At 47.7% G+C, this 24136-nt stretch overlaps 1 protein-coding gene across 1 annotated transcript in view; it reads right to left on the bottom strand.

Moving 5' to 3' along the window:
* LOC306753021 (partitioning defective 3 homolog B-like) overlaps positions 1-23089 on the bottom strand; it is a gene marked incomplete at its 5' end in the record, with an annotated part of 107229 nt that extends 84140 nt beyond the window's left edge. Inside the window, 3 exons of the mRNA XM_079236852.1 lie at positions 4252-4420; positions 17775-17873; positions 22973-23089. Of these exons, the coding sequence (XP_079092978.1) occupies positions 4252-4420; positions 17775-17873; positions 22973-23089 (385 nt within the window). The remainder of the gene's footprint in view (positions 1-4251; positions 4421-17774; positions 17874-22972) is intronic.
* Positions 23090-24136: the final 1047 nt, after the last annotated feature.

The raw sequence follows: 24136 nt of genomic DNA, 5'->3' as shown, positions 1-24136 counted from the left end.
CATGTATAGAAGGCAGTAAAACTTAATGGCTGCGCTTTGCTCTGACCTCCTGAACCTGAACCTGAGCAGATAAGAATACACCGAACGGCATCAGGATTTTAAACCAGTCTGCAGATTTGCCCTCACCATGAGGGGGAAAAAGTTGCACAACAACAACATTAAATCCCACTGCAAGGACAACATGAAAGCACCTTCACTCCTGCGAGGCCAGACTAAACAACAGCGCCTCTTCAGACTGGATCCTGTGGATTTTTAAAAGATACACAGTGACTTTTTTCCCCCCCAGGAAATGGCGATAACGAATTTTCATAGCGAGCGTTTCGGTGACGACACCCACGCACTTCACGGCGATGCCGGTGATGCAACTTTGTGAAGCGACCGTGGTCACGGTCAGGCTCCATTACCCGGCGGTCAGCCCCATAAATCCTCCTCCGTTTAGACGTCCCTCATGTGAAAGAACCGGAGGGCCACGGGCTTTCACCTCTGACCTGCGTTGACCTCTGGAGGGTCAAGCGGTGTCACCGAGGGTCAGATACTGATGAGTGTGACAGTTTTAGGCTCGCTTAGGTCAGCCTCGGTTTAGCCGGTTGTAAACAAGATTGGCTCAGAGCCATTGCTAATCAATAGTGACTGGGACGGTGGAAATAGGCTCCAGCGTGGGTTAATACTTCTATGGGATGTATCCTTTTTAAAAAGGCCTGAAGAATAATCTGTCCAAATGCATCCTGAAAGAAATGTGTCTGGCATACAAGAACATTTCCTTGGATTGGATTATCTCTCATGAAACAGTTTATTTACTGTAAGGTTTTGCATCCTTAAAGTCAAAGTTACTATTTATGGAAACAGCGGCAGAAACATTTGGATGGAACGTGGTTAAAGAAATTATCTCCTCTAAATGACAGATGATATAATCTAAAAGCACTATTTTACCACATTGTTAATGATATACAACAGCTCTTGCCTTCAATTTAAATTACGAAAATGAAGTCTAAGGAAGTTATGGGGAGAGACCTGCTCCTGAAGCAGCTGAACATCACTCAGTCAGTTTGCGTTTATTTTAAGATCGCACACATTTGCTGACTTCAACGCGCCGTCTTCTGCCAAAAGGGTGGAGGAGAGGAGGAAGCGCCGTAACTTTGGGTCTATTTCAGGTCGGGTAATTTAACGCCGACTGCGCAGCCGCAAACCACATGGTGCCCTGCCACTTTAAATACAACGCCACCCCGACGGACCCGTGTCAGCGGGCGCTTCAAGGCCGGAGAAACAAACGGTGAAGCGCATTGAAGAATGCCCCTCGAGTGTAATTGGAGGGACCCTGAAGAGGCCTTGAGAGCTTCCACCTCGGCGTTCGTCAGCCTCCGACTCTCCATCTGCAAATTCTGGGAACGCTGAGGTTTCTTGTTTTTTGTTCCGTGAAAGATCTGCAGTTCACCGCCGGGCCAGGATGAAAACAAGGAGGCATCATGTTTCTCTCTGACTGTGTGTGTGTGTGTGTGTGTGCGCCTTACATTTGCAAGCATGCGTGCATGGTGTGTGTACTACACGTGCATTTATCACAAACGGCTCCTGAGTTTATATATACTTGTCTGCGTGAGGGTGTGTGTGTGTGTGTGTGTGTGTGTGTGTGTGTGTGTGTGTGTGTCGTCATGCTACAGGCCAGGGTGGTCTTGCTTCTCTCCCAATCGATTGAGCAGCGCGGCTCAGGCTGCTCATGGGATGATGCGATAAGGACTCTTTTCCTAGAAGTGTAAGAGTGTGTGTGTGTGTGTGTGTGTGTGTGTGTGTGTGTGTGCAGCAGCGGATCAATGCCGGTTTAATCATCCCACCGGGGCTGTGTGAGGTCCAATCACCCTGTTCAAACAAGCGGTCCAACCCGACACACAAACACTTGGATGCCCGACTGATTACTGAATTACGCCGTCGCCCCGTCCGCCACCACTCGGTGCGATTACATGAGCGCACATAACCAGATTATTGGGAGTGATCGGATTAAGGTGATGAGTGTGATTAAAGCGTCCACATTTGTTTGCAGCGGCCCAACTCCTCCCAGCAGTTGATTTGTTGATGAATGGGTTCAGTCCTGACAAAGCCACAGTAATACAGCGATGTTTGCTCTCATGTTGGCTTTAATTGAAATATGATCACCCAGTTGAAGAGTTTACATACGGTACCTGACAGCCTTTATTGCTTTTGTCTCGTCTAGTTTAACCCTTCATGTACCTTCATTTAGAGTCCCATGGAATAGAGTCACTGCATGTTTTACTATAGGTTTCCAAACAAATGTCAAAGATGTATTTAAAAAACAGGGTCAAAAAAATGTAATAAATAAGAACAAAAGCAAAATGCTCTCTCTTAATTATATTCGTGAAGAGTGGGTTCGGACTCAGAGTTCCCATCATGCTTTGGGTGAGGAGGAACAGGAAGTGAGCTGGCAGTTATTTTCGTTTCGTGCAAACCAAGTAAAGTCATCTTGAATTAGTGGATCGTGTTTGCACGACAAACCACTGCTGCGGAGACGACAACTGGATTATTTTAGATTTGTTTTTAATCAGGAGAGATCTGAAGCTTGTTTATCTGATTTCAAAGCAAATTTGCAGACAGGTATCCTCGATGGACGCCGAGGAAACTGTTCGCACTGGAAAGATCTTCCCAGCGGTGGATGGGCGACCGGTTTCGGTTGTTTAACTGGCATGCTGGGATTCTTTTGTCAAATTGTGTGTGCGCGTGCATGTCCAGATGACAAAAGCCGCCTCAATGCATGAGTCTGGCTCTATATGAGGGGGCGTCACAGGGTCACATCATAACTACGTTAGTCAGGGTTTGGGAAGAGGGGGTTAGGAAGAGGTCCCACTGGGTTGAAGACAGGATGGGGGGCTGGAATTAGTCCATTCACGCTCTGCTGGACCCTGGGCATGCTAAATGGCTACAGTGCTAATCTAGTTAGAGCTGGAAGCCACGCAGAGACGGGGCGGGGGATGCAGGCGGGGGATGGAGGCGGCGTCGGTTGCGGCCGGGTGGGGATGGGGAGCTGCATGGCAGGTGGTTGAATAGTAGAGTAGGCTAGAAACGTCTGGACGGGCCTGGAGAGAGGGGCCGATAAAAGGGGCAGAGGGCGAGAGCGGGCAGAGGGCGAGGGGTGGCGAAGGGCAGGTGTGTGTATGGTGGAGGCTCACTGCGGAAACAGATGGAGGGAGGAGAATGAAAGGGGAGGCCCAGTGATTAGACAGACCCCCTGGCCGTCGGGCTCTTTATCCGCTCCCGTCATAGATAAACGTAACCAATACAAGGCAGACTCAAATCTAGATTATTTGCAGTGAAATGTATCTCCAGCCAGAGTGACTGCAGCCCAGACAGAGCAGATATTCCCCAGAGGCTCCCTAAGGCTTCTGGCTGACTAGACTTGTGATGAAGTTTCCCACTGGAGATGCCCCATGACCCAGCATCTTACAAACCAAATCTGTCATTCCACGCTCCTTTAAAAAGCTGCTTAAAATGCAGTTTTTTGGTGTGTGTGCACACACAGACACACCGTCATTCTCACTTACTGTTTTTACTCGCGGAAGCAACTCACTGAACCAGGTGTTTTTCTCTTTATTTATTTATCTGACTGACCTCTGACTTCACAAGAAAACATGAAAAAGACCGAGGCTTGGTCATACGATAAAAAAGGACCTCAACATATTAAATTAGAGATATTTATTATCAGGAGCAGAATCTGAGTTCACCCATCGCCTTAAGCTTTGGTCCGACAGCATGAAGAAGAAGAAGATATCATCGTATAGATATCATGTTCGCCACGTCGTCGTCGTTGTTGCGTCTCATTTGCGTCTCTCCGCTGATCCGCGTGTGAAAACCAGAGTCTGTAAAGAGCGACGAGGTGAGGACGGCGGGAAAGAACGCAGCGTCAACACTGCATCTGTTTTCACACGCAATCAAGTTACAGGCAACACCAAGAGGAAGAGAGAAAAAATACCTCCTTCTTTACGCAGCAGGTTCAGCTTACAGCTGTTCCATAAATGTATTTTCTGACTATTCTCACACACACACACACACACACACACCAATGTGTTGATTGGCCGCCGAGATTCCTGCAGAAAACTTCTCCTACATTTAAAACTGAAACATCTGGTGTGCAGTACAGAATAGTTGATATCGCTCAAGAACAGCGATATTGTAATTCAACAAAATGTATAGAAAACCTTGAGCTCCAAAACAAATGCTGTTTTTTTTTTTTAAGCAGATCTGACATACTGGCTTTGAGGACGGCCTCGTTGACTTCGATCTCTCCTCTGATTGGCTGCTGCAGGTGGGAGAAGTAGTGGAGCGGCTCGGGGCTCGGCGCGGCGCTGGAGTAGCCGTTGGACATGGTTTCCCTGGGACTCTCCGCCCTCCCGCGCTGGACGTCGAACACCGCCACGAGCTGGAAGAGACAACGGGAGAGTCAAGCTGCAGCCGGACTGTTATGATGTGTGTGTGTGTGTGTGTGTATGTGTGTGTGTGTGTGTGTGTGTGTGTGTGTGTGTGTGTCAAGGAAACAGAGCTGGATTCAAACCTCTCACAGCAGATTCCACTTCGGCGACACAATGACTGCCTCCATTTTTAACTAAATCTGACTAGCGGAGGCCGGGTTTCGCAAAGGAGAAGTTATCACGCGCACGAGGTGTGCGTGTGTGGAATTAGCAGTCGAATGAGATCCGACACGAGAATGAGAAGCTGTCAAACACAATGACGCCGCTGCCACGATGAGGCGGCGGGAAGAGAAGGGAGGGGGGCGGGGGACAAATGAACAGGGGATGGAGGGCAGAGCAACGACAAACAATCCTAATTGAGACAGGGACATGATGGCAGATAGATCGAAAGGGGGAACGTGTGCGGTTGTGTGTGTGTGTGTGTGTGTGTGGCGAGGTCGTGCAATCGCGGCCGCGTGGTTTGATAAATGTGCGCGTGGCGGCGTGACGCTCTCATTAGACGGCGCCGGCGAAGGAAATGACCACTTAATGAAAAGCAATAACCGCAATGGAAACCAGGGATGTAATAAAAACAACAGACGAGTGGAGGACGTCAATTAACAACAAAAGGAGCATGGAGGCCGTGTGCGTGCGTGTGTGTGTGTGTGTGTGTGTGTGTGTGTGCAAACAATAAGCGCGAAGGAGGCGGCGAAATATGTATCATCCATCACGCTGCGGCGCCGCCTCTCACCTCAACCTCCCGTGATTCAATAACCTCGTGACACCCGGTCGACGCCACGCAATGGAGATTTGACTTCTGCGTTTGCGTGCATGTGCGTGTGCGTGTGCGTGTGCATGTGTGTGTGTGTGTGTGTGTGTGTGTGCTTTAGCAAGCGATAGTTGAAGGAAAGATGCAGAATCGAGGCGCTAGTAGATGCGGAAAAGAGAGTAAAAGAAAAGACCGAACGCCAGGAAAAACAATCTGATTGGCCGCTTGATGGATGCTTCTTGAGCTCTTTCTCTCTTCTTTATCTACTCACCCCTCCTCTCTCTCTTTCCTTATCTCCGGCCCTCCCCGTCCTCTCCAAAATCGCTGACAGCATCAATCAAAGACGAAGTCTCGGAGCGTAATGTGACGTGTGCACGCGACACACACACACACACACACACACATACATAAACACAAACAAAGCGACGACCTGCCCTCAAAAACTATTTATTCGTTCGACTTCTTTTAATGTGCGGAGCGCTGATGATGATTTGCTTTCCGGGAGGGTTGTTTTCTTTACGGCCGACACCGGCGGGGAGCGATGCAGACGGAGGCCGCCCCGCTGCTTCCACTCATCACTCAATCAAACACCAGCCATCAACAAAATTAATCACCTATTGCTTCCTTTGGGAAACAAGCGGCGGCGCTTCTTGAGGTGCTGTATTTCAGAAATCTACGGTTTCCCAAACTAGACCGAAATCTATACGCGCCAGTGTTTTTGTCTCGCTGCCTTTTGGGTGAACCGGCCCTTTAACGTCGTAGGATGTGTCCCCTGTTGTTGCAGAGCAGCTTTGCTTAATGTGCTACTGAAGAAGCTGGATGCAGACATCACATCCCAGCATCAACAATCATCATTATTGTGAATAACTACAGCAGGGGAGGAGTCTTGGGGGAAAGCTTTTTTTAATATGTATATATTTTTTTAAAAGCACTCAGTGGATTGAAATCCAGTCCTTCAAACACCAACGTGCTCTTGTGGAGCCCCGGGATGAAGAATGAGAAGAAAAAAACAACACCTTGAACGGCTCCCAGTGTGTTTACTTAAAGCACGGCTTTCTCTGCGTCCCTCCTGACTGCCATTAGCATGCTAGGAAACAAATCGCCTTATTTTTCCTTTCTGCGTCTGTGGGGGGATATTGATATGGACCTGGGGAGCCTGCATGTCAACGACTGCTGAATAATGTGACTCCTTCGTCTCATTTCCATAAACACACACACACACACACACACACACACACGCTGGTACCCGGGGCCAACACAAACGACTAAACCCTTCAAATCGTCATGTTATGATCTTGTGTAAATCATGATGCGGCGCATGTATCCAACATGACCGGACTGGCTGGGGAGACTGTGTGTGTGTGTGTGTGTGTGTGTGTGTGTGTGTGTGTGTGTGTGTGTGTGTGTGTGTGTGTGTGTGTGTGTGTGTGTGTGTGTGTGTGTGTGTGTGCAGACCCAAAGCAATTATCGTGACATACGTGAAAGCCACATACAATAACACGAGAGAGAGATAAACACGGCTTCACACCGCCTCGAGCACTGGTGTTGTAAAACGTTAGAATTCACGTGGCCCACGGCAGACAAACACACACACATCCCATAATATGTTGAGAAATTATAATACCGCTTCGTTGTGATTTACATTTTTTCCTATTCTTTGCCCAAGCAGATTTAATCACACAATGTGTGGGACTTTGCTTCCTCTCAAATCAGAGCGATAACACAAGATGGAGTTTGGGGACAGCGTGGTGAGTGTGAGTGTGTGTGTGTGTGTGTGTGTGTAAGGGTGCGGGGGTCATGGAAGTTGTTGTATTCACTTCCATTCCTTTCCTGCACTGAGAGGAAGCTGGATGCAGGCTGTACATGTAAGGTGAGCGTCATCGTCATTAACCAACGTCTAGAAAAAAAACATTAAAAAAAAGGGTCTATTCCCGCTGGGGCCACAGCTGCGACTCTATACCTTCAGAACTCTGAAGGGACGGATTGTAAACTATTATGTTCAAGATAAAGTAGTCCCCGGTTGATACTGTGATATTGCTCCAGATGTTGGACTAATTCTTCAGGGGACACTCTCCCAGCAGCCCCGTGGCCACCGAGCACTCCGCCCTGTGGCTGGAAAGGCTGGGAAGTGGACATCATGAAGCAAAAGTGCTTCATGATGTCAGGATTGTTTCTCTGCGGTCGATGAATGGACGCCTTGTTGTTGAGGACATTGCTTCCAATCAGATGCAGAGCTTTTTATTATGCGTTTTTTTTCATAGCGGGGATGTGAACTGAGCCCAGCTGCTGCAAACAGTGGACGGTGTTTACATGTTGCAACTCACAGCCGGAACACTTGAGTGTCTTTAATAATTAATGCACTTGCTCAGAATTAATTAGCTAAATGCGACACGTCCCGTATAACACGCACTGTGGGGGATGCATGTTCAGCATGGACACACACATATATATATGCAATCATGCATGGCGTAATGCCATTATTGCAAAAAAAAAAAAAAAAAAAAAAAAAAAAAAATACAACACACAATTGGTTTATATGTGGAAACAATCAGACACACACTTTTCTCACAGTGAGGATGAACAGTGCCACCTTGCTTTAGTGGATCACCACTGCATGCTGGTACCAGTACAGCCTCTGGTCTTTACATAAGCATCAGGCGCACACACACACACACACACACACACACATATACACACACATATACACACACATATACACACACACAAACAAACATACACACTTCCCTATTTCATCTGCTGGTACTAATCAACCCATTTTTCTTCTCCTCTCTCATCGCTGTCTAGCACTGCTGTGTGTATATGTGTGTGTGTGTGTGTATATATGTGTGTGTGTGTGTGTCCAGTCTATTGAGATGCTCTGCTTTTGTGCTGTTGTCATTTATCTTACGACTCCCCCTCCCTTCCTCCCTTCCTCTCTCTCCCCCGTTTCCTCCCTCTTGCGCTATTCTTCATTCTTTCTTTGAACGAGAGATGCATAATTCAGAAGCAGCGCGCGGCGTCCTGACAGCGAGTGCGGTAACCCAATCATCTCACACACACACGGAGAGAGAGAGAAAGAGAGAGAGACTTACACACACACACTTTCTTTACTAAAGTAAAGGTTTACAAAGACCGTTTTAGACACCTGCTTTTTCAAGCGCTAAATCACAGGGCCTAAACCTCCCACCGTCTCGACTTCACTACCCGACGCTTCCTGAGCGCTTAAACTGCACTTTATGATGAACAGAACCGTGCACAAAGAGCGGATACTTCCTCCACACTGTGCGGCTCCCAAACATCGGGTGTTGGTGTTGTTGTTGTTTTGTTTTCCCAAGCGGCTGAGGAGCGTCGGGAAAATATCCCCTCCCTGTGTGTACGAGTCAGATGAACAAAGAGCGGATCAGATGCGAGGAGAATGGGCTTCTCCGTGGTTCGTGAGGAATATTGACGGCGCACAGGTAAAGGGGGAAGGTGAGGCGCCTCGCTCTCAGCGAGCGGGAGATCTTAGCGCTTGATATGCACGGCGGCACGCGGGAAACGGCAACCGATTCACAGCAAGGCGCAGGGCGGTTATTTGGCTTTTAAAACGTGAATAAAAACTAAATCAACGAGCAGTTAATTGTAATTTGTGATACTCTTCTGCTGTGTTTCTCCTTTTGTAACGAACAACTTGTGGTACCCAAGCGTGCCTACCAAAAGCTAACCCATGTTCAAGGGCACATACTGTACACTAAACACACACACACTAAACACACACACACTTTCCAGGGCCAACAGAGGAATGTGTGGCCTGCGTTAGTTAAACAAGTAGAAAATTGGGAGCATTACCGGTGAGAGCAGGGCTAATCCTTCTCTTTCAGCCTGAATCTATAGCACACTAGCAGATGTAGAGTATTACCTCTTAGGAAAACACACACACACACACACACACACACAAAAGATTAGAGCAGCGCCGCAGAGACACACCAACCTCCCACTCATGAACTGAAGCACACAAACGGATGCACAATTCAACTTGTCAGGTCTCTTCAAACGATAATGACATCACCGCTTGAACTTCTGAACGTTTCCGGCGGCCCGAACTAAACACCAACACACTGAGGTGAGCTGCTCAGTCTGTTGGTGCAGCGGTGGTCGAAAAGAAAATGACGACTCAACAAAAGAAAAAAGAAGCTGCACAAGGTCAGGGATCAGAAGTGAAACATTGACTTGTGTCCCACAGAGAGAGCAACGCATCGACATTCCTGACACTCCTTTTCGCACCGAGCGTGTTTATTCAACTCCCTGAAATATGTGCAAAGTCGAGAAAACATTTGCAATGCTAACTTTCAAATGGTAGTTGAATTATGTAGATAAGACTATCATAGCCACATTTTTTTATACGAGGACTGAGATCAAGCTCGGGATCCGAGGCGATATAATAGAAACTGTATGTAACACATGTTAACGCAGCTGGAAATCTAGTCGGTCTGTGAGATTTTTCTTTGTTGGGGTTAGAGTTGTTCTCATACTGAAGATTATCAAATGCAGGAATCTCTTCCAGGCATAGGGGCAGCTTACAATCCAGCTGCGTGTGAACCGCACTTATTCGACAAAATATTTGAGTGCAAATCCAGAATACATTTTTCCACCTTGAAGATTGTGATCTGTGATTAATTATCGACAGCTCAGGTTTGAAATTAAACTTTATTTATGCCGATAAATCACAGTTTTGGCACACACAAAAAAGGCGATGTTTGGGGGGAAAAGAACAGTTTGCAGCGCTAGAAGCCGTTTGTTCAGGCACACTGCCAAAAAGGTTTCGAGTTATCATTCTCTCTCTCTCTCTCTCTCCCCCCCGTCTCACCCTCACATCGGTCACATCAGCCACAGTGATGGAGCATGCGTGCACCAGCCGCGCGCACACGCGTGAACACACACCAGCTGAGGCACTGCGGTGGCGGCTATGCGCGGTGAAAGGCCACATTATTATTTATGCACACTCATAAAGGGAGAGGGTAAACTCTTCATAAATCACACACAGCCGAGAGGCTGTGAGGAGGAGGAGGAGGGATGTGGGTGACAGGGGAGCTCCAGGCTTCGTATTTCTCAGGCCGGCAACACAAACATCCAACCGGCTCGTTCGTCACTCCCGCAGCGCGAACACAGCGGCGGCGGTTACGCCGGTCCTGATCCGCCGTCCGTGGCACGCCGACGAGCTCCCTCGGCATGAGCGTGTAATAAAAAGCGTGCACATTCCAGCTCTCTTCCCCCGAAAGTCGGAGTCTAATCATCAGCTTTCTTCTCCCTGTGGCCTTTGCAGGGCCAGCTGCTCCCTCCAACCTCCTCCCTCATCCATCCATCCTCCCTCTTTCCATCCCTCCCTCCCTCCCGGGATCTGACAGAGAAATAGAAGGAGTGATTAACTCTGAGCTGCGAGGCTTTTGCCCTCTCACCTGTGGCTCTCTCCTCCACAGGCTGCCCCTCCTCCTCCATTTGCCCTCCCTTGACATTAGACTTTCATGCCATACGTCACCTCTTTCTCTCGCTTTCCTTTACGGAGGTTTGAAGGGACCTTAAGAATGTTTTTCCGTATTATAATTCATCCCATTATCAATAATTTACCAGTTTTTCACTGTATCCACGATGACCAAAAAGCTTTGATAGAAATGTTCTTCTTTAGGGGTAAACATTCAGCTCTCCTCCACAACTGAGCATACTGATAAAAATATATATATATATATATATATATATATATATATATATATATATATATATATATATATATATATATATATATATATATATATATATATATATATATATATATATGTGTGTGTGTGATACATTACTGACACGCGGTACTTGCCGTTGCCATGGAGAGCCAACATCACTCACAGCCCGAAGGTGTTTGCGAGAAGAGAGCGAAGGAAAAAAAGAAAAAAAAGCCCTCACCCGGAGATTTTTCCTGTACCCATCAACATGCGTGTTCCTTCCAACACGCCTTATTAGATAGTTATTGACTCAACATCAAAGCCCGGAGTAGGAAGGTGGGATTCGTGCGGCGGCTCATGTCTGCGAGCCGCAAAAAGTACAAACCGGCACCTGACAGCAGCATCCATCAGTCGGCGAGCCGGCGACGAGGCCGCAGCGCCGACTGCTCGCTCGGCTCGCCGCAACATCAGATGAGGGCATGGCGCTCGGACAGTTTGATCCCGAATGAAAAGGAATCCGCATATTAATAACGACTTCTTCTATACGAGCCGGTTTCTCATCAGGTTTACGCCACCGAATAGCTTTTACTCCGGATACAAATCAGAACAACATCACAAGATGTAAATTAAACCTCATCTATTTTCATACGAGTGACCCTTTTCAATGCAAATATAAAAATATGAATTATAGCTTCAGACAGAAATGAACTAAATAAGAGTAAAGCATCACATTTGCCAATTTATAGAGGCCTTTCGTTTTTTATTTCTTCCTTTTCGGGGTTTGGAAAAACTAACAATTTGAGACATACGATGGGAATTTATAGTTTTATCTGTGAGACCAACTGCCGTTAATCATCTGACATCATCATCATCATCATCATCATCATCATCATCATCGGCGATGTTGAAAACTCCTCCTTCCCACAAGCCCCTCCCATGTCCAGTGTGGGCTGCCTAATAATTCAAGTGGCCCATTCAGACACATTACCGTCCACGAGGCTCCCTTCATTAACCCAATCAGCTCGGCGATGGGAACGAGAAAAATAGACGGGAATAATAACAATAGCGGCTGCGACACAGCAGACGCAGATGCGGCTTCAGCTGTGTAATTGCACCAGAAATCATTAAATACTCAAACCTAAATGAGTTGGACTCAGTTTCACCAGCATTTATCCTCTAGCTGCGGTGGCAGTGAACACTTACACACACACACACGTCCAGGGGTGTGACTTTCTGCTGATTTGAGTTATTAGCCGCTGGAGTGAGCGGAGCCTCGGCGAGCGGAGGGAAAACACACACACACACACACACACACACACACCTGCGGAAGTGTCATCCAGGAAAACAGATGGCGTGAGGCTGGTGAGGTCAGAGAGTAGATTTGCTGTAAACAAGTTGATCTAGAGTAGACCATTAGCCAGACGTGACGCGTTTTCTTGATGTCCGGGTGCGTATAGATGCGACACACGACTGCCTCGAGCACATCCCCTCCTGACACCCTCACGCGGGTCACCTCTGGCCTCGGCACCGAGCTCCAACCCCCCCACAGCAGGCCGGACGGGTCAGGTTGCAGCCTGACCGTCTCACTCCATTAGGAGCTAATAGGTGGTGCGATGGCGACACGGAGTCCGTGTGATTAACAGGAGGCGGAGCGGTAAAAGGACCAGATCTGAGAGGGCGTGATGACCCCGCCTGGCCTCTGAGAGTCTCTCACACACCTACGCATGAGGATGGGGGGCGGGGGGGATAGAAACGGGGGCCTTATCCCAAACTAAATCCCCGGCCTTTTGCTTCAGCGATCTGACAAATGACTTTGGAGAGGCGCCATCATTCAAAGTCGGGATAAAAAAAATAAAAAAAAGGTGGAGCGACGGATCGTCTGCAGGAATTAAAATTCCAAAAGTGCAACTTTGAGAGGAAACTTAAATGAAAAGCAGACGGGCACGGCGAGAGCTCCTTCTCCTTAAGCCCTCCTTGAGGTCCCGCCTCGTGATTACAATCAAACAAGGTTTGGTGAATGTGTGTGTGCGTTTTAATTGAATATAATCAGATGAAGAGCTGCTGTGGTGCTCAGATGGTGGGTGAGGGAGGGGGGGGGGGGGGTTGAATCAAGGTCAAGGCTGATGAGATATGATGAAATCAGCTCAAGTGACCGAGTCCCGCCGGGCAAAACAGTCAACCGCTCCGGTCTGATCTGATCTGATATGCAGGCAACTGAGATAATCTGACTTCATTCAATATACTGGATGTTTACGGGAGATTTGAATACATGAATGCATAATTGACGTTCGAGAGAGAACGCATAATAAACACAAGATAAGGACAAAGCAGCGGGAACTCCTCTCCCCTCCATCTAATTCAATAGCTCCAACAAGTCTTTATGAAGGTCACGCTATTTATGAACAATGCAGGAAACAAACTTCACGGCAGAGACTTTTTGGTCAACGCGAACTTCAGGTCTAAAATGAGTCGAAATCCATCAGATTCAGGGAAGTCACGAAGTTAGTCCTGTAATTGTAATTTTTAAAGAATGAATTGTCATCAGACATCTGTCCTGGAAAATGGACAAACAATATTTATAAATGCGTCTTCATATAATGAGAATAACTGACTGAAAAGCCCCCCCCCCCCCCCCCATCAAATCTCTGCATGTCTGTAGCCTCAGGGCTACGGCAGAAATAAATGTTCTTTTTGCTAGAATAAAAAAAAAAAAAAAAATCAATTAAGCAGACGACAGGAGGTGAAATACGGCCGACTCATTTTACACACTGAGCATGTTCAGAGTCCACGGCAGACTTCTAGTTAGTATTAAAATGTGCCAGACAGACACAGGTGAGGATGTATGGATCATGATTAGAATGATATTTTGGGAAATACACCTGTTGCAGCTCTCAGGGGGCAAACTAAACACGGAGAAGCAGACTGTGCACCACAGAGCTGGAACTTCCATCAGACGAGCTCAACTATGACCACCTTTAACTTTTACGTTCTGCGCTGAACACTGGACTTTTCAATTGCCTTTAAACCGGTTCCTATTCTTTTACTTTGCATTTTAAATGTCTTTATGCCGCTTTTCCCCGCCCTTTCTCGCGTCACGCAAAGCACATTGAATCGCCTTTGTGTACGAAACGTGCTATAGAAATAAACTTGCCCCTGCCATGACATTTTCTTCTAAATCAGCGCATTTGAACCTCGTGCTCTCGCTCATCACAGGCCATTCACACAGGGGCCGCGGAGTTGCGGGGACTATTCTGGTGCCAATCAAACGGCGGCGGTGAATGGGGGGGGGAGCGAGATGTCACAGAGGCGTCAAAAGGCTAATCAGCACGTCTGCGCCTCGCAATCACGCTCCCATTCACGGAACTTTTTAGCGCGTTTGGAGCGACGCCTTGTTGTCGCCTGTCGGACGGGCCCAACGTCTGACGTGAGATAAATGACTTCAGGCGAATCCCAAGACGCAACTGCTGGGAATCAAATCTGCAGCAGTATTGTGTAATCTGCACAAACCCGGGTGACCATATATGGATGTGAAGAAAATAAAAAAAATGAACCGTAGTTTGAGAAATATGAGCTAAATATGGAAGAAATTATTCAAATAGGTGTCCTTTCCTCTGGATGGGATATGGAAGATGTATTTCCGTGGGGGCCTCCGACTCATTTTTCTTCTCGGCATCGCGTCCTCCACGGCAGGAGAGATGGATGATGGGAGATGGCCCCCGTGATCAAGCGGGTGACATTTCGGAGGGAGATCAGCTGGGACACGCCACCCTGCACCATTTACAGCGAGCCGAGACCGCACAGGAGGCTTGTGGACGCCTTGTAGGCGCAGTGATTAAAAAAAAATTTAAAAAAAGAAGAGGGCTAATTAAAGTGAGATGGAGGAAATCATTCCCCGGGTTTTTTTTTTTCTATTAAATTTCCCATGAAATTAGATTTCTCGTTTGGCTGAATTGGGATGGAAGGTTGACTTTTTGTTATACGTTATCCCCCCGACCCCCTCACTGACAACACGGTCCGTGTGGAGCAATGTGTGTGTGTGTGTGTGTGTACGCGTTGAATGAGGAGTGACAGGCCACTTATGAGGAGACGTTATGCTCCCTGAGCTTAATCCCCGTTCTGGAGGAGATCGGCCGTGACCAGAGGGGACACTCACACATGTTTGACATTCAGATTCCAGTCGCACGTCGAGGGACGCCGTAAAGATGGCCTCCTAATCAAACGCCATCTCGATGGCGGCTCGTTCGCGCCGCAACATCTCTAGCCACGTAAATGGTAAACATATACAGGAGAGCCTGGGAGTAATGGCCGCGGCGTGTGTGTGTGTTTGTATGAAAGAACACACACTGACGGAGGATGAACAGGTTAACTAGCCTCTGAGCTGCAGCCATTTGACCTCGCAGCGTGACATAAAAGGAAGAGATCGAAAAGGCGGTTATATCCTCCCGCTTCTACGAACCATTAACAAAGTGGTGGGGTATCTGACAGGTCAATGCCTCCAACTGTCTTCTGAGAGCGCTCTCTCTCTCACACACACACACACACACACACAGTAAAGGGTCAAAGTCGAGGAGCGCTTCATAGTATAATTGACTGATCTGTGACCTGCTCTCTTCATACTGTGGTCTTTTTGTGCGATTGTGTACTGTGTGTATACGCGGTCACACCTCAGCCAAGAGCCCGTGGTCTTCCTCGCATTCATCAGATTGATATTAATATTCATGAGGAGGCTGGTGGCCGGTGTGCCTCGAGATGGTGGTGGGGGGTGCTAATGAACGGAGTGTGTGTATGTGTGTGTGCGTGTTCGCAGATGCAGGGAGGGGGTGGGAGGGAGCGAGCTGTAATCAAATCACAGCCGCCCCCTCATCTCCGCCCTCATCAACCACCAGTGGTGCTCCTTCCGTGGACGATAATGCTAACATGCTACGCCGCGCGCCTGCCTGCGGTTCGGCGCGGGGCGGCGGAGACAGCAGACGTGTGTGTGTGTGACAGTGTGTGACAGTGTGTGTGCGCGTTGAGTAATGGTAGGGGGCCGGCCCAGATGAAGAGGTCTGGACTCGCGGGCCAAGCTAACCACTAGGCGTACAAATAGCGTAGCATTATCTCTCATTAGCATCCGCGGCTAACACAGGGCCCCCGCTGTGCGGTGGAGGGCCCTCACAATGGGACCACTCCTGTATGATTGATGGGGAAACAGCGTCGGCCACAATAACGGAACAAAAAAAAAAAAAAAAGAGAAAGGAAAGCAAAGCACTAAAGATAGAATCTGGCGGCGAAGTTATAAAAACGTAGACAAACAAAAGGGAGTCGGACTAATCAAGAACGCCAGGCACAGCTCATTAATCTGAGAGCCGACGCCGGTTGGAAGCCCCGAGATAAGCCGGATGACTGGCGCGTTACGAGGATCACGTGCGCCCGCTCGTCCTAGTCAGCGTGCTATCTTTTTCATCAGCGGGCGAAAAAACAAAAGGATGAAATGAGGAGCGAGATGAAAGCCGGAGGGAGGGAGGAAGGGAGGAGGAGGAGGGGGCGCCTGGAGAATTGGGTGAACGCCGAGAGAGTGAAAGAAACAAAAAAAAGGTAAATTAGACAGTTCCTGCGCAGGTTGGAGGGAAGCGTTTGCTCAGCAGAGCTCCTAATCACAAAGAGCACCGCAGCACGAGTCGGCGTCGGGGGCGACTTGTTAGTGAGGGAATCTGATCTGAAATGGGGATGTGAGTGGGATGTGATCTGTGACACTTCATCATCATCATCATCACTCCGATGAGTCATTAAAATCCACGCCAGACTCATCCTCTTATGCACAAATAAAACAGATCTCATGATTATAATCCCATCATGCCGGGAAAATTAAGCTTCTGTTCTCTGTGATTGCAAAAAAAAAAAACTTCCCGACAGTTGAAGATCCCCACCAAGTTTACACATCTATTATTTAGCTTTGTCCCCCTTTTTTTTTACTCCCCACAACCCCGTCAAAAGAGTATTTTGCCCAACTCGCAGTCCTACATGCATAAACATGCTTCAGCACGCGCTCTATTGTTCACGCAGCTTAAAACACCATTGTTACCGCGCGGTACAGGGTCGGCGGAATATTCCATTTCCATTTCATTTGGCCTTCTTGCTGACTAAGTGTTGATAATTCATCTTCCGTCTGGGCCCGGGGCTTATGAATATGGATTTCGGGCGGTTTATTAGCACATCTTGGGAATGCATTTATGGGGAAATTAGCGAGAGGAATAAAAATGTGCTCTTCATAGGAATCGGGGCCGCCGTCTGTGCCGGAGTGTGAATGGAGCGCAGTTAACTCCCAGCCCGGCTCCAATCCCTGAACGTTTCTAGGGGACTTCTCGTTTCTTGATTTGTTTTAGAATCTGAAATTGATGTCCTTTCATCCGCCTCGGTGAAAATGAACATGACAGCTAAAAAGCACACGGCGACGTCACCACTCCTACTCTGGCGTTCTAAAAAAACAGAGGGAAGGAGGAGGAGAAAAAAATAAGTTCATGCATGTAGTGCGATGCAATCAAACCAGAGTTGATGTTTCTTTCTTCTTCTTCTTTTCCTTTTTTTTGCAGCATACAAAAAACTATTTTGTCACATTTGGTATGGAGTCGTTTTAAGACTCCAAACAAGCAGTGACAAGCTAACCACGGTTTTGGATTTACAAAATACCTTGTTTGTTGGACTTCCTGTCATCCTGCCAGGCTGGAGACTTTAGCGAAAAGAGTCAAAATAAATCTGAGAACGACGGATTCTCCGCCTCACACCGGGCGAGAGCGATCAGAGGAACAGCGTGCCGTCCGGCCGCGGGATTCGAACAAGGATGGCGCTCCCAAATGCATAAACGCAAGAGAGAAAGAACCTCACCTTGTCCCTGTCTTCCACCAGGTCACACAGCAGGTCGTCCATGTCCATTATCCCATCCATGTACGTCAAGTGGTGGGTCTTCACTTCACTCTCCTCATACTGCACACACACACACACACACACACACACAAAAATAGCATCAGAACACAACAAAAGGAACATCATTATGTGTTTTTATTTATTTTGCAACAACCAGTGAGTCTGGTTCGGATGTCTTTAACTGGTAATACTGGGATTAATTAGAATTAAGGAAATTGTAATGTCACAAAAAAAACACACAGGCTGATTAGTTAAACTCTTTAACAAAAGCATATTCTCACAAAAGGATTCCAGATGTGTCATTTCCACACACACACACATTTTACAGAGCTATGTTTTGAAGATTCATTGTCATTGTTTCAATATAAGATATGGTAAAAATAAATCCACTGCCATTGTGCCCCACTGTGATTGTTTACAGCAGCAAATGTCAGTCAAAAAAATAACCGCACATCCACCCAGACCCTCCCTGTTCGTGCGGCAGGTACAGTTGCAGCAGATGACCTACATTGCACAACATCGAGTACAGTATGTGCAGAGGAATGTGAAAAATGAGGGTGGGAGCGTGTTTTTCCCCCTCAGTTTCGCCGCCCTGCGGGTAGCGGTGGTGAACGCATTCCAGAGCCACCTTCGCCGTCGCGGCCCACAGAGCAGGAAGTACCCCGAGCCGGGCGCTCCGACCGTTGTCAATAAGGGAACCGGGGCTGAGCTCTGATCTGTTGTGCTGTCGACAAAATCAACAGAGAAGTACGCGAACAATAGCATCTTCCCCTTTTTTGGGTGAGAGTGTGGGAAGAGTAAGCAGGCATTTTAAGATAAGACCAAAATGAAGCCCTAACAAACACATTTGCTATTTCTTTCACCCCAACATTTCTATTAGAAGTAATTTCTCGACTAAGAAATCTTTGACGAGCCTTTATCGTTTCTAACAATGTGTGCAGTAGAAAATAGCCCATTAGGAAGTGCCCATACCAATAAGCAATCTGTCCAGAGCGACACAAGACTACATTAGCGGCTAAATTACCAGCTCTGGGCAATAAGCCGGAGGAGGAGGCTGGAATGACTTTGGCTGAGACCCAGCGAGTGGCTTCTGCTGCATCGCCGCGTACCGATGTGAATGGGCTCCTTCTTGCTCTGCTGCACCCGAATAAGAATTACGGGGGTACAAAAAAGCTAAAAGAGAGGGTATCTGTCTTGCACAATGGGCCCAGTCCATTCTCCTAAAAAACAAATGGTCGGGTCCCTTTCTTTGGGAGGTGCCCCTAACAGCCGGGGACTGCGAGAGAAAGGGCAGTGAGACAACTTGCATGCAAACACGGTGCAGTTTTTCCCACAATGCAACGGCATGCATGCAACCGCAATGCTTTCTGTATTGGCTCTACTTATATTTGCGATTCCGAGGAAGGAGGCACCTGTTGTTTCAGCTTGAGATGCAGGAAGAGATGGAGACAGATGACCTTTCAAAATAAAGTGGCGTTGCTTCAAACTAATTTGAGTAGATTTTAATGGATCCATTATAACATTGTACCAGAATATAATATAATAAATGTGTTTATTGAGGGGGGGTTATATTCATGTTTACTATAGGCACATGTGAGACGGAGACATTGAAACCGGTGCAGCACATATGTAGCACAGACATCACGGCAAAGCATTTACACCTTGCCAGAAAAACCGGTCCGACCTGAACGACCGCCGGCATTCTTCTGCCTCCAACCGACACTGTTCCCAGTGTGTGTGAGAACCTGTGTGTGTGTGTCAGCACACAGCAGGAGGGAAGCACGGTAATTGGCTCTTTTGCAGCGACATCACCGGCATTAAGACGCACACCTTTATGATATAAGAGGTATGAGTGTGATTTTTCAAATTCGCGTCAGTGGATCGGAACGCAGCGGTGCCTGAGTGTTAATTGGCATCACCTCTGGCATACTTTCGCGCCCGTTTCCTCAACCGGAAAAACACACTTTCCTCCACCCTGTCGTTCTGCCTCGTGATGAAAGGGGCTGGATGCATGACACTTCAGAGGAAAAGTAATCTATGGAGCGGAGCAAGTGGATGGAAGAAAAAAAAAAAAAGCCTCCTCTGAAGTCCTTCGTTGTCAAGCCCTGGTTATTCCCCTTTGTATCTTGAACTTTTCCCGTGACACGGGGGAAAACAAAGGGAGTCAGTCAGTCAACATTGGAGGAGAATCACCATGACAGTTAGAAGAGTAAATTCCCTGCAAATTACTCAATTACCCCCCCAAACCGCCATTTAAAGCGATATGTTCACACTCCCCGTCTGTCTGGTGAGCAAACGTGACGACGCTCGAGAATGGCGGTGCGAGTGGCGGGAAAGAGAGGGGGACGCCGTGGTCTCTGAAGGAAGGAACCCGATGAAGGTCGGGTGACCTTCAAAAGGTTAAGAATACTCCCGATGCAAATGCTACACAGCAGGCTGTTTATAAACACACTATTTTGCGTTGTGATATCTTGCTGAAGCAGTTTTTCGTCAGGTTTCTTTCTCCTGCTTTCACGTCTCCTTAAGGGAGAACTAAGTTTAAAGTCGCATGCCAGCGGGCATCTGTCCCGCCGCACCTGTCCCGCCCTTCGGCTAGCCCCGGGATGCTACTCTGTAGCTATACGGCTAGTGTTTTTTCCTTCAGGGAGCAGAGAGTTTAACGCGACGCAAAGTTAGAATACGCTGCTGCAATAGTCTGAGGAATGCAGCCAGCCAGGCCTAAAAAAAAAAAAAAAAAAAAAAAAGCACAATGACACAATTGCTTCAACGGCCACAGTAGATGCCTTCTGCATAGCTGAGTTCTGACGCACACTGGACAACACCTCTCACTCCACACACACACACACACACACACACACACACACACACACACACACACACACACACACACACACACACACACACACACACACACACACACACACACACAGGAGGCGGAGGAAGAGGAGGAGGGCAAAGTACCTCCAGCTTGGTTAGTGCTCTGTCAGGTGTCAGTATGGGGGCTGTAATCTGAACTGAATCTGCAGACAGATCACGGGACAAGGAGAGACAGCTACAGTACCTGAACTTGAACACACAGCTTACATGCTGGTTCCCCACCCCCCTCACACACACACACACACACACACACTTGGAAGAGGACTTGAAATGATGAGTCAAAAGGTCATCTGCAATAACATGTATCAAAATAAGTGTGTTACAGAGTCTCAAATGTAAACGTTTGTAGAGATTCCAATCTTTATAAATTGAATTCAAGTTGCGTGTTGAAGGCAGACACATATTTAGAGCTAGAAATAGGACCTGATTTTCTACATATCAAGCCTCGGGGTGCAAATCTTTACACAACTCCCCCAGACTTCATCGCAATAGCAGAGATGGAATAATGTGCGGAAAAGCTTTTGTCGCGTTCCACAATACACATTTATGCAGTGTGATTTAACAACTGTATAACACGTCTGACTGTTCGTTAAGAGGCTTTGTCAGTTAACATGACAACATTTCCTCAACAACGGATCCACGCAAGCAGCTGCACACGCGTACGGAGTCACGCCCGAGATTACGTTAAAACAACCTGCTAATGAAGGAGGTCTGCAGAATCCTGTTCCCCAACACACACACATATTTTCTCGGCGATTAAACCCCGTTTTCTTGACACCGTCCCTGCTGTCAGCAGCGAGGCCGGTGAGTGGAGAAATGTGCGGTTAATGTGGCCGCTAAGTGGATTCTGCTGGCAGGAGCAGCCGGCTCCTCCGGTCAGATCTATTCGGTCCTCCTCTGGCAGCCGGACTGTCCTCACGGCGGTCTGCTTCTATTAGGAGGAAGAGGAGGAGGAAGAGGAGGGGGCAACGGACTGCTGAGTCAGCAACGGCTCCTCCTAATTAAAATGCTCTGTGAAAAGCAATCAGGGGGCCGGGTGCACGCTCAACGTTTAGCCGGATTTAGAGCGGAGACGTGTGTGTGTGTGTGTGTGTGTGTGTGTGGCTATTCAGGTGTTTGCGTGTGCTCCTTCCCTGAGAGAAAGCAATCCATCCAATCCATCCTTCCGCGCGGGCCTCTCGCATCTCCACAAGCCAGCTTTTTTTGTTTGCCTCGGAGAGGGTGCGGGGGCTGAATTGGGAGGGGGACCAGCCAACCGATAAGACCCGGACCTGTCACCAATCCTAATCCCCAATCACTCATGGGACAAAAGCCTCCTGTCTGCGGCGGAGCCCGTCCCCGACTGCGGCCACGTTGAGGGGCATCAAACAGCAAACTCCCACCTGCCCGCTGAGATATCGGGGCTTAAAACAGGGAGCTATTGTACCGGGAGACAGCCGAAGGGCCGCGGCCCGGCAGCACTCTCATCCTCACGTCGGCACGCTATCACGTCGGGACAGCGTGCACATACACGGCGGCTGATTAGTCAAAGGTCAGTTCGGCGGAGTGATTAATGCTCAAGTGATTGCAGCATCAGGGAGGTGGAGGGGAAATATCTTTGTGTACATGTGGGACATTCAAAACAACACACGTCACGGGAGAACAACACTGCACACCAGTGCATATGTTTTGTGATGATGTGCATTTTCCCAGAATGCCTTTCGTCTCAGGTTTGAACTTTGTGCATCCAGATGTTGCATATAGGCAACTACAAGAGGCTTGTTTTCTCTTCCAGTTGAGGTATGTCACACCTCTTACTCGTAATCCTAAATGTTCTGCAGCTGCATTGCATTCTGGTCTATTGAGGCATCAACCGTCTGTGATGGTTTTCTTCTTTAGTGCAAAAAAGATTATTTATATGAAACGTACAAGTGGATCACTTGGCAGATGGACTGTTTCCAGCAGCAGTTGCACCAGCACAAAAAAACAACAACAACAAAATTTAAATAAGAGTCAAACTTCTTAAGGAGACTTCAGTGAACCAAACTTTACTCAATTTGTGACAAAATAAAACATTTTCTCGACACAAAAAACGTGTTCTGTCTCCAACATTGGCTTTAAAAAGTATGACCATGTCCACATATGGGTCACGTGACACCATAAACAAGTTATGGGAGCCATTGCTCTGATAAAAACATGAAGAATGAGTGGAATTAAAACATATCGTTGTGTCCCGTGAGACAGGGTGGGGAGAGAGAGCCCTGAGGAAACTGAGTAGCTAAGTGACGGTGTGAAGTGTTTACCTGCTCCAAAATCCTGCGGTACCTCCGCGTGGCTTGGTCGACTAAATCCCGGACGGTCCACGCAGCTTTGCAGGGAACCACCACCGCGGTGTCCCCGAACGTCACGGTGACTTTCATGGCAGCCGTGAAGGTCAAACGTTGGGGGAAATAGTAAAGCAATTAATCCAAGTTTCAGGCCGGTGTCTCGACCCCGGGAGCGGCTGCCTGGTTGGCTCGAGGAAGGTGGCACCTGTCTGCCGAAACTGGAGCAACAGGTGTCTCAAGTCAGGTCGAAAAACCCGATGAAGTCACTTTGTGTGTCCGCCTCTACCGAGCGACGACGCGCGCGCACGACATGTTCGTTTCACGCCAAGTTGTCGTTTCTTGTCGTGGGGAAAAAACGCAGAAGGTTTACGGTTCACAGCCGCGGAGCGCGACGAGTTTCTGTCATTGCTGAGCGCCGCGCGGATCCACCCAAACAAAACAAACTGCGCGAGGAACCCGGAAGAAATCACAGCGGCTCGAGCGCTCCAGGAAACTGCATTCTAAGCGACACTCAGGAGCTCACCGCGGTTTTAGTTCGCTACTTTGTTTCTTTTTGCGTCTTGAGCTTGATAATGTTTCTCTTTAAATGTTTTCTCAGAAGAAGTTTAATGTGTTTGATGTCGTTTTAGGCTTTTGAGAGAAACACCTGTTGGACAGTGAACATCCAAAAACACACAATGGTTACGTCATCTAATTAACTCTCACTTTACAAACAAAAATTGTATAGGAATGAATTTCAAATGTGACATATCCTCATGAGCTACAGTTTCATTTAATCTACCACATTTATTCAGGGTTTGGACCGCTCCAAAATAGAGTAATCCCAATTTATTATAAACGCAACACGCAGATCATGTGACAATAATTAACCAATCAGTTCCTCGGGACAGCTTTCATCCGTTCTATCTAAACACATCACAACATCAGGTTGAAAGGTCAGCCAAATATGCAGTAATATGATACCATGACATCAGTCATTTAATCAGAGGCCGATATTGTGCATTTATTTCCCAGGTATTTTTGTGAGCTACATTATATACACTGTAAGTCAACAGAGTGTGGATTTACAGGCACGGTTCAAATGTCCTCCACCTTAATGCCCCTGTAAAAATGATCAAATATTATACATTTTAATATGTG

This window comes from Taurulus bubalis (genome assembly GCF_910589615.1).
Source record: "Taurulus bubalis genome assembly, chromosome: 21".
Taxonomy (NCBI): Eukaryota; Metazoa; Chordata; class Actinopteri; order Perciformes; family Cottidae; genus Taurulus; species Taurulus bubalis.
Note: the sequence above shows the minus strand (reverse complement) of the source record. Positions and strands in the feature narration are given on the sequence as shown.